At 47.9% G+C, this 10,999-nt stretch overlaps 1 protein-coding gene across 1 annotated transcript; it reads left to right on the top strand.

The window, feature by feature from the left end:
• The first annotated feature begins 525 nt into the window (after positions 1-525).
• LOC147826063 (neutrophil gelatinase-associated lipocalin-like) lies at positions 526-9,073 on the top strand. Its single transcript, XM_087183381.1, has 6 exons — positions 526-663; positions 1,075-1,211; positions 7,495-7,574; positions 7,765-7,884; positions 8,239-8,340; positions 9,054-9,073. Exons 1-6 carry the CDS (start codon positions 526-528, stop codon positions 9,071-9,073), a joined length of 597 nt encoding a protein of 198 aa, XP_087039507.1.
• Positions 9,074-10,999: the final 1,926 nt, after the last annotated feature.

The following is a 10,999-nucleotide window of genomic DNA, read 5'->3' as shown; positions in this document are numbered from 1 at the left end:
GTGATTCTCCTGCCTCAGTCTCTAAAGTTTGTGATAGCAGATGAGTGACACTGTGATGGGGCATTCCCTGCTTTTGGAATAGAGGGAGGATACTGGGAGGATACAGGATGCAGGGAAGGGGCCTTCCACAGAATCCTCCTCCCTGGGCCCATGAGGTCTGAAATGATAGTTTCTCTGTACCCATGCTACTGACCCATAGAAAGGACAATCAGATGAAGGGAAAAGGCTCAATGAGCATAGAGATGGAAATATTTCCCTCCAGCACTATGAAGATCTGGGAATGTCCCCTGGCACCTTACCCTCTCAGTACCTTGCACATGTCTGATAGGGGGATGAGAAGATATCTTATCATGTGTTTTCAAAGGAAGTGCAGGCAATTAGTCAGCCTTCATGCATTTAGCAAAGGATTGATCAGCCCACTCTAGGGAGGGCCGAAGTGAGGTGGTCCATAAATAGTTCCCCAGGTTGGGTTTCTCAGCGCTCCTCTTCTTCAACACCTGCCAGCCCAACACCTACACAGAAGCCATGGCCCTGTGTCTCCTGTGTCTAAGCCTCACCTTGCTGGGGATCCTGCAAACCCAAGCCCAGGATCCCCCTCTAGCTGTGCCCCTGAATATACCTATGTACAAGGTTCCAGTGCAATCAGACTTCCAGGATGACCAGGTAAGTCTCTGGAAAGGCACCTGCAGATAAGGTTGGGAGACAGGGACACAAGGAGCACAATGAAAATAGGCCAAGTGACTCAGAGGCAGTGTTGGGTGGGAAGAATAGGACTCAGGGTGTCCAGGCACAGTGCATGCCATGTGGGGCATCATCAGTCCTTGCACACAGAGGAGGAAACTGAGGCTCTGGAAAGTCCCTCAGCCACTTACCCTGTGCCACTTGATCCCTCACTGTTCAGGGCAAAATTTTCATTCAGATTCCCTCTTGGCCTGAGGGGTTCCATAAACTTCTGGCTTCTCAGTGCAGCCCCATCCCCAGTAGAGACCTGTCAAGAGGAACCAGAAAGACAGGGTGGCAGGGTATCTCTGGGGCTATTACTGCACTTTGTCTGTCATCAACTCCCACTTTCAGTTCCAGGGGAAGTGGTACACCATAGCTGTAGCAGACAATGCAATACGGTTTGAAAACTTAACCCATGTGCACATGTACAGCACCATCTTTGAGCTGAAAGATGACCACAGCTACAATGTCACCTCCAGAATGTTCAGGTAAAGTGACCACCTCCTGGGACTCTGAGAGGCTAAACAATGTCATAGCCAAGGGGTCATTCATCTGCACTGAACCAGTCTTTCTGCCTCCATCCTTTCTTCTCTCCTTCCCTCCCTTGCAACAACCTTCATGGGTGGCTCCAGAGCAAATTAGAAACAAGAGAGAGGGTAGGGTGTCCCAGAGGGTGGGGAGGGACACTGGGTCCAGCCTGGGACCTTACACAAGGCCTCCATCTGGGCCTTTCAATGAAGTGACCATAAAGGTGCCAACCTTCACGTATGCCTAGCAGGCTCAGTTCCAGAGAGGGGGCAGGATAATTGGTAATTTGCAGCCAACCTGGACAACTTAGTGAGACCCCGTGTCAAATACAAAATAAAAGGCTGGGGAAATAGCTCAATGTGAGGTTCAAGGGTGCAATACCTGCTACCAATAGTGCCACATAAAAAAAAATAAAAAAGAAGTTCAGGATGCTAGCAGGGCTGGTGGACTCTGAGTCAGAGAGCCTCACCATAGGGGGCTGCAAAGCAGCCAGATATCAGCATGGGAACCAGATCTGGGGCTGATGAGCAGCCAGGTGGGAGTGCTCACAGGCCAATCTCTGGGGCAATTACTCTGAGGTAAGGGATCCTGCAAAGGCCAGGATCAGGGTCCAGACATAACAGAGGAAGTGTAGAGAACTGTAAGGTAAGGTGTGGGTTAGATGAGGTCAAGGAAGGGGGAGTCAGAAAATTGCAGTGAGCTCTGGCTCTTGTCACTGGATGGATTGGAGTTGGAGCATTTATGAAGTAAGGAGTACAAAGAAGGTAGGCATGTTAGGGTATTGTTCTGGGGTTCAGGAGTGAGGTTGACTGAGGGGAGAGGTCATGTGTGGCCCAAGGACTAGGTCAGGGTTTGGCACCGAACAGACTGGAAGGTCAGAGGAAAGTACCAGGAGAGATAAGAAAGGGGAGCAGCAAGATAAGACCTGGAGTCAGGGCTGGGGTCTGAGTGTTGGCCAGGCTGGCACATGGTAGCAATGTTACAGAGTATCTGACCCTGGAAACATACAGCATCCAGAGGTTTGTCAGTAGTAAACAGCTTTATTTACACCAGCAGACCTGACCAGGATCTTTTCTCAAAGAAGTCAGGCCCAGAATATCAGCAGGCCAGCAGTTTTATAGGGCTGTAAGCAGGAGGTACAGAAGCAGAAGCTGAGTATTTGGCACTTTGGTTGGTTAGTTATTTGATGTTTTTCTTTACCTCTATGAGGCTTAATTTCATTGGAGTTTCTCTGGGAATATAGCAGGCAGAGTTTATGCAAAGCAGAGCAGTGGAGAGGGAAGGGGAGAGCACAGAGTTCTGGCAGGACTTTCTGAGTCCATTACACTCCTTTGGTGATAGGTTACAGAAGTTGTCAAGGCTACTCAGGTACATTTCATAAAGAGCACAGTTACCTAGTTAATCCATAGTTGCTTAATAATACAGTTAACTCATAGTTGTCCAATTTTTAACTTTTTTTGTTAAAAATATCCATCTGCCTGGAAATTTCCTTTCATTTCCCCCTCTTTCTTATTTCAGGGATAAATCTTTATCAGGATTAGGGGACTTCTTTTATATCTTGGGCCATTTATGAAGGGGAAGCTCTCAAAGTCATTTGAAATTTGACAGTGCTGATACATTTTGAGACAAAGCAGGTGAACCAATTAAGATGTAAAGGATAGAGTTTATGCAGCCAAACAGGAGGTTTTGGGCCAAGGTCCTCAAGCATTAGCAGTGCATAGACCTGTCAGCATCTGGAGTGACAGAAGCAGGGCTTTGAGTGCATTGTCCCTTTAGGATGATTTCTAAGGGAGTTGAGTCATCTAGGTAGACCTTTCAGCAGTCATCCAGATTAGCCTTTTTGACTTGAGAGTGATGGATCCACCGCTGGATTTCTGAAACTTTAAGGGCTGTGGTTAAAGGGTTAAAGGCTACCTTTTAAAATCTTTTATCTAGACCATGTTTCTAGGGCAATGTGTATGTGACTTTGTGTATCTGGGAGAAAGTCTTTCCCAACTGTATGAGTTGTTCTTGTAGAGATATGTTACCCAACTGATGTAGGTCTCCTTTGAGACCTCTGATTATGGGGAGTGGCCTCTCATATAAGACCTCTAAAAGTGTACACCCTGTGGACCCTGCTGAGCTTTGAACCTTAAGGAGGGCCATGGGGAGGAGGTCTACCCATGGTGCCCATTTTTCCTGGTGGTATTTGGTCAGAAATGACTTTAGGGTTCTATTCATTTTTTTAGCCTTTCCACAATTCTGTGACCTATATGTTGTGTGTAGGTTCCATTTGATTTTTAGTGCTGCTTCAGCCAGTTTTTGACCTATTTCTGCCACAGATCTAGGCCCCTTGCCACTGCCTATGGTCAGGGGCAGTCCATATATAGGAATGATTTCTCTTAGCAAAGTCCTGCAGATCTCAATTGCTTTTTAGGTCTTAGTGGGAAATGCCTCTGGTCATCCAGAGTATGCACAAAGTACCAGGAGATATTTGTAGCCCCTGCAGGGCCTGACTTCTGAGAAGTCTACTTGTATGTCTTTAAAAGGGAAGGGTCCTACATGTTGAATACCAGGTGGAGGCCAAGGTCCCAATAAAGGTTCAGTCTTTGCACAGATTTGACATCTCTGACAGACAGAAGCACAAATTGAGGCCAGTTTAGGGACATAGTAGTAGCGGCTTAGGAGGTGTATCATGGCAGTCTTTCCTCCATGTGTGATGTCATGATGGCATTTTACCTAGGAATAGCCAAGTTTTTGTGGCATGATGATTCGGTTGTCTGGCAGAATCCAAGAGCCATTTGGTTCTAGGTGAGTTCCTTTTTGCTGTGCCCATTTAGTCTCTTCCTTGGAATAACAGAGGGGTTTGCTATGGAGAGTTAGGTCAGTGTCAGGGGTACCTCATGTAGAGCTACCTCTAGGTCTTGTTTTAGTTCATTGGCCTTTCATGTGGAGCTTTCAGCAGGTAATTCTGCAACTTTATGTGCCTTGTGATTTCCAAGAGTGATGATGTCCTTTACTTTTTGATGTTCCATACAATGAATAACAGTGACCTTTTTGAGTTTCCACATGGCAATCAAGAGTTGAGAGATGTCTTTTTTATTTTTAATTTGTTTTCCTTCTGCTGTGAGAAGTCCTCATTTTTTGTAGAGCATTGTATGTACATGAACAGTAGCAAAGGCATGTGGTCTGCCTTTAGGCTGGGTGGACTGGAAATTTGCCTGAGTTTGGCTGTTTTTGAAAGCCTGGTGGTAACAAGTGATCTCAGAAACAGGTTTTCCCAGGACTGAGGCAAGAAAGACGGCCTTTTGATGGGCTCAGTGGTCTGCCTTGCCTTGTTGTTCTTTTCTTCTCTTTCCTTTCCTTTTCTTTCTTTTCTTTCCTTTTCTTCTCTTTTCTTTTCTTCTCTTTTCTTTTCTTTTCTCAGTTAACAAAAACCTTTTGAGCAGTCTAAAGCAGTTGAGTGGCATTCATGCCAGTCAAACTGTCAAGCTTTTGGATATTTTGACTGATGTTGGAGGCTGATTGTGTGACAAAAGCAGCATTAACCATCTGTTGGTTTTTAGGGGCGATGAAATTGAAAGTAGAATGGACCCAGTAGGCCTCTCAAAGTCTTTCATAAAATTTAGCCAGATTTTTGTCTAGTTCCTGAGTGACAGCAGTAACCTCGACATATCGATGGGCCTTTTGCCACCTTCCTTTAGGCCTGCAAGAAGGGCAGTGTGGTACTGGTTCAGGGCCTCAGTGCCCTCTGGTGAGTTGCAGTCTCAGTTTGGTTGGTCCCATGGAAGAGCTTTTGCAGCCCAGTCCTCTGGATCCACCGAGGAAGCAGGAGCCTATGTCTTTAGCCAGGCTTGGCCTCTGTCCAAGATGTGGTGACATTTATCAGTGGCGAAAAAAGTCAGAAGAAGCTGTTGGCAGTTGTCCCATGTTGGTTGGTGAGTTTGGAAGATGGATGTCAGGAGATCTGCCATTGCCTGGGGTTTTTCAGCATATTGTGGAGTATGATTAGGTCAGGGTTGCTGAATGGCTGATGATACAGTGAAACCAGTTGGTTTGGTGGGCCTCCTGGAGTTCCAGGATAAGTTTGGAGTGGCAGCTGAAGCTGGGTTGGGGCTTTGGGCTAGGTGGCTGAGCAAAGATGGTGACTGATAGGACTGTCTCTGCATGCCAGGGACACAATCTGTGGGTTGGAAGGCACAATGGGTGCTGATGGAGGTGAACTGGTTGAGTCCAGGAAAGCAGGAGGCTGCAGTATGGGGGACTGGGCTGGCAGTGATATTGCTGGGGCAGACAGAGGAGCTGCCTGGGGCTGCAGCAGGTAGGGGGGCAGCAGGTCAGGCTCAGACTGGGATAGGTCCTCTGGTAAGACAGGATAAAGCTTCTGAGGTCTGGATTGGCTCTGGGGACAGTTGGAGCAACTCTGAGGACTCATCTTAATGATAGGATGTTTCTTCTGTCATCCAGGGCACGGGCACAAAGCCAAGGTGGAAGACTGGCAGAGGTTGAGCCAGGTATTGATGATGTAGGGGAATTGTTCAAGATGGCCTTTTTCCAAGAGACTTTATATCCAGTAGTCAGTAGGTGGTGGAGTAGGCCTTGTGTTCCCTTTCAGATTACTTCCCCCCTCCCCCCAGGCCCAGGCGTCTGAGTCCTTTTTTTTAGGTCCAAGCCCAGGTAGCATATTTTGGACTTGCATATTTGGACCTTTTCCCAAACCTGACAGACAGTTTTAACATCTAGAGTCCCTTCAGGTGGTCAATTGGGACAGAGATTTGGCCAATCAATTTCATAATAGGTGCAGAGCTTCTGGGGCTTTATCTTACTGGCTTGCACCCATTCTGTCTTCCTACGAGTATATGGTGTGACTTTGAACAGAGTTGCAACTGACAAAGGGTGGGAGATCCTCAATAGAGAGTCTACACAGAGGCCGCATGCCTCTGGGCAACTTTGGGACCATCAGGACTAAGAAGGAGCTTGTCCCTTGAGCCTCTGTGATGTCCTTCTAGAAGCATCCATGGAAATCCAGGTTGGCCCCAATCAGACTCCGTGACTTAGAAAGGAACTCCCTTCCTTGTCATGGAGCCATACAGATGGAATGGTCTATGGCTTACACTGTCTGTTACAGACTTTTGCACATTCATTCAACAGGCATTCAGAGTTTAAACATTCCAACCCCCTTCCTTCAGGGAAGAATCCTGGCTGATGAGAAGTGATCAGGCTCTCCTTCTGCTTCTGCTGAGCAGCTCTGACTGACGAGGGTGCCCCTGAGGGTCTTACCTTATCTGAAGACCAAACCAGGCTGCATCCTCTCCTCCTTGTGGGTCCAGTGAGCTGCTAGCATTGAGCGAGGGTCCCCAGCTCCAAGCCTGCAAGGGGACTCTGAGAGATCTTGAGGGCATATCATCCTGTTGGGGGATGTAGAGAGGTCCCTGCTCTGAACCCTGGACTCTGGATAGTGAACTAAGTGGTCAGAGTGGTCATGTTTCATGGTCAGGGAACCAAAAATGTTACTAAACATCTGAAACAGACAGCACCCAGAGGTTTGGAGGGAGTAAACAGCTTTATTTACACCAGTGGACCTGACCAAGATCTTTTCCCAAAGAAGTCAGGCCCAGAATATCAGCGGGCCAGTAGTATTATAGGGTTGTAAGGAGGAGGTACAGAAGCAGAAGCTGAGTAATTGGTAGTTTTTGGTCAGTTAGTTTTTTGTCATTTTTTAACATCTATGAGACTTAATTTCATTGGAGTTTCCATGGGAATGTAGCAAGCAGAGCTTACACAAAGCAGAGCAGGGTGGGGGCAGAGAAAAGAGTTCTGGCAGGATTTTCTGATTCCATTACACTCCTTTGGTGATAGATTACAGAAGTTGTCAGGACTATTCAGGTACATTTTATAAAGAACATAGTTACCTAGTTAACCCATAGTAGCTTAATGACACGGTTAGCTCATAGTTGTCCAATTAGGTAATTTTTTTTTATTAAAATTGTTTGCCTGGAAATTTCCTTTTAGCAACAAAGGGGACACAGTGTGGTAGAGAGAAGGTCTAGCCTCAGACAAGGCAGAGACTCAGAGAAGACTTTCGGGCCATGGGCATGGGGTGGGCCAGGTGGGACTCCTGCTGTAGGTGCACAAAATGTCATGGACTGAGCTGGACTGGGGTTTCAGAAACTTGCCTCAGCCCTGGGCCCACCTCATCCAGCTCAGGAGGACCAAGCTTGTGTTATGGCCCTGACCAGACCCCCACCATTTCTTTATCCGCAGTGAAGAGCAATGTGAACTCTGGATCAGAACCTTTGTCCCAACTGTACTTCCTGGCCAGTTCACCTTGGAAAATATAACACGTGAGTCCTCAGTGAGAGGGGCTCTGGGATTGTAACTGGTATGCAACATCATTGCAGAAGGGTCCAAGTTTCCCTGACCCTGAACAGATGCTGAACTGTGAGAAGGATCCCTTGCTCACTGGCTCAGAGCAAACAGACAGTACCTTCCTCCTGACCAGGCCAGGAATGACCCTTGCCTTTGATGCTGCAGGTTTCAATCAGATACAGAACTACACTGTGAGAGTGACAGCCACTGACTACGATCAGTTTGCCACCATGTTCCTGAAGACCACTTATAAAAGCAGGGTGTACATTGAAATCATCCTCTTAGGTAGGTCTTTAACTCAAACCTCCAAAACCCAGATTCCTTGGGAGAGGGGACCCTATACACAAGAGAACAATGTCTGATCTACTTCAAACCCCCCTTTCATGGAAGAGGTTTTCCCACAGACCCTCCATGGAAATGGGTCTGAGGCCTCATTCAACCATTCAACAGTTATTACATATTGAGCTGGGAGGGGTGGCTCACGCCTTTCACTCTCCTAACTCAGGAGTCTGAGGCTGGACATTTGGGAGTTTGAGGACAGATTGAAATATATACATATCAAGACCCAATCCAAAAATTTTGCAAAAAATTGTGAAGTTTTCTCCCTTGGGCACTCACCATAATATATCTTGGCCATAGGGAGAACCAAGGAGCTGAGTCTGGAACTGAAGGAGGGCTTCCTCAACTTTTCCAAATCTCTGGGCCTCACTGAGGAGGACATCATCTTCACTGACCCCATTGGTAATGTCCAGCTGGGGAGAGGGGGACAGGATGTGGGGTCTGTCCAGGTTTGGTGCTATACACTATAAAAGGGAAAGGCAAGACTTAGATCCCTGATGTAGCCACTGGGGAGGTAGTGTCTCCCACTCTGAGGTCAATGAGTCCTAGTCTCAAGTGCTCACTGTGACAGTTCAACTAACACCAGCCCAGGTGACAATTTCAGGCCAAAGACCGAATTTCTCCAGTCTCACTACCCTGGGGCACCTCTTTTTCATATGTTGAGTTTCTGTCCTTGGCCACCCATCAATTTGTTCCATATCCTTAGGTTTTGTCCTGGGCCACCTACTCTAAATACCTGGTGGTGTGCTGTGCTGGACCATCTCCTTCATCTGCAGGGGCTAGTTGATTCCTGAGCTGGGAGATGTACTTACTTTCAAGGGACCTGGCCTAGGCAGGGAAGTCCATCTAGACCAGTCAGAGTCACTGCGTGCATATATCCCAGGAGTCAGTAGGTAGACAGAATGGAGGCCTTGGTTCTGGGCCATGGGGAGATCATCCCTAAGCCCTATATTTATGGAAACCCCAGATCTTTTGCAGCTGGGCCTGAGTGAGCCAGGGGTAGCACAGGAATTCTGAAAGCTAAAGATTATACACACACACACACACACACACACACTCACACACATACACAGAGCCCTGCCTGGTCTGACGCCAATCTTCTTTTTTCCCCACAGAGGAGTGCATCGATGACTGAAAGGGAAGTGAATATGCCTGGGCAGGGGGCTGATAACAGGCCAGGGTGGGGTAGCCTGGAGGTCTCAGGCCTGTTTTGGTTCCTCTACTCCTCCAACACAACCACAGTCATCTCACAGTCATCTTTACACTGTTGTCTCCTCTTAGCTGCCTCCACTGTTGGCATTGCATGTTCATCATGAAACTTATGTTCAAGTTGCTATCTGCCTACCCAACTACCTGCGATGCCATTGAAAGAATTGGAAGACCCTTATAACAGTGTAGTGATGACCCCTGCTCAGCTTGCCACAACAAAAGCCCCTCTTGTCTGCCAAATAAACACAAGCTTCCTTGCTCTGCATATGTGCACTTATTGACTCCTGTGCCATGAGGAGAGAGATGGACAAAGGGTGGACTCACATCAGCAGCATTCCCAGGGTCTGCTGTCCCCAGAACCTAGCCTAATGTTATGGCCAAGAGAGAAGGAACAAGGCAAATAAGAATTCACACTCCCTAACACCATTGTGGCCACTGGCTGTTGGAAATCCTTCCTGGGCAGAACAATGCCATACTCATTCTCCCTTAACTCTGTACTCCTCTTATCAGCGGTGGGCCAACCCCCAGGACAATCTAAGAAGGCTACTGTGTACAACAACCTAAGAAGGATGCTGTGCATTAGAGGAACTAATCAGATCAAGCCTCATGCCTGCCCTCAGCCACGTGCAACAGGTCTCATAACAGCATCCACAAAATGGGTGGGGAGCAGAAGGGTCGTGGAAGGGTGTAAGGGGCAGCCACCCCCAGCTCACCAGGACCCCATGGATGCTGAGAGATGGTAACAAAGACAGGAGGGTGCATGTGCGTGGGTCAGAAGCAGAGGCCTGTTCCAGTATGTGGTGTGCAGAGTTGGGTCCCGGCACCTGTGCCAGACCCTGGGAGCAGGAACTCACCCTCTTCCCTGGCCTGGTGCAGACCCTGTCTACGTTGACACTTTCTATTACTGCCCCTACCATACTGATGTCCAGACCAACCGTGGGCGCATTCTGAGGCCAGGGCAGGGCCAGAGGAGGTGGGGGAATATGTTGCTGGGAACCCAGCTTCCTGGGAGAAGATTCACATGGCTGGGCCTGTGTGGAGCCTGACAGGTCACTGCACCCCACCGCCTGTAGCAGGATCTTCTACCGTTGTGCACAAAACACAGGATTCCCTTTTTCTTTTCCTTTTAAGGGGAGCAGGGACAGTAGATTTAATTCTAAAGGAACTCTGGTTTCCCAGCCCACAAACACACACACACTGTAACTTTCATCCTTGCTGGCGGATAGGGAGGTTGCCAAGCAAACAACCTCAACACACCTCCCAGCCAGCTGGCTACATCCGACACCCAGGCTCACAAAAGGTCAAAAGTCTGAGCCATATCCAGGGAAAAAGTCAACCTTGGTTCTAGTTAAACTTCTAATGAGGGATGAGGACTGACCCTGACCCAGAGAGGTTCAGGGCTAAGAGGACAACCTGGGTTTGGTAGCCAAAACCCCACTTTGTGGATTGGGGTTACCACTTCATCCTGCATGCCTGGAATCCTGGATCCACTTTGGGCAGCCAATCTAATTTCTAACTTGGCCCAGGTAAGGCACCTTTCCATCAACCATTTGTCTGCTGGGCCTTTCAAAATCAAACTCTTACAGCACAACTGAGTCTTCATGTTGCTTTTCTGGGTGGATGGAGGCATGAGTTTCCTATTAACACTGTAACAAGTAGCCCCAAAACACCCACTTAAACAGCATCCATGCATTCTCTTCTGGTTTTGGAAGGCAAAGTTGGAATGAGATTCACTGAGCTGTGTTCTCTGGGTTCCCAGGGGCAGAATCTTCTTCCTTATCTTTTTTCCAGCTTCTCGAGCTGCCTCCCAGGCATCCTCGGCTTGTAGCCCTTTCCTTCTTTTTCAAAGATG

The sequence above is a fragment of the Heterocephalus glaber genome, unplaced genomic scaffold (genome assembly GCF_053883595.1).
Source record: "Heterocephalus glaber isolate CG9 unplaced genomic scaffold, H.glaber_assembly_v1.0 deba00001479, whole genome shotgun sequence".
Lineage (NCBI taxonomy): Eukaryota > Metazoa > Chordata > Mammalia > Rodentia > Bathyergidae > Heterocephalus > Heterocephalus glaber.
This window is presented reverse-complemented; position numbering and strand designations above follow the sequence as displayed.

Excerpts from the sequence above, each read along its gene's own strand:
- LOC147826063 (XM_087183381.1), top strand. The coding sequence starts at position 526 with ATGGCCCTGTGTCTCCTGTGTCTAAGCCTCACCTTGCTGGGGATCCTG. Across the intron at positions 7,575-7,764 it reads CACCTTGGAAAATATAACAC|GTTTCAATCAGATACAGAAC; the intron begins GTGAGTCCTCAG and ends TTGATGCTGCAG. Across the intron at positions 8,341-9,053 it reads CATCTTCACTGACCCCATTG|AGGAGTGCATCGATGACTGA; the intron begins GTAATGTCCAGC and ends TTTTCCCCACAG.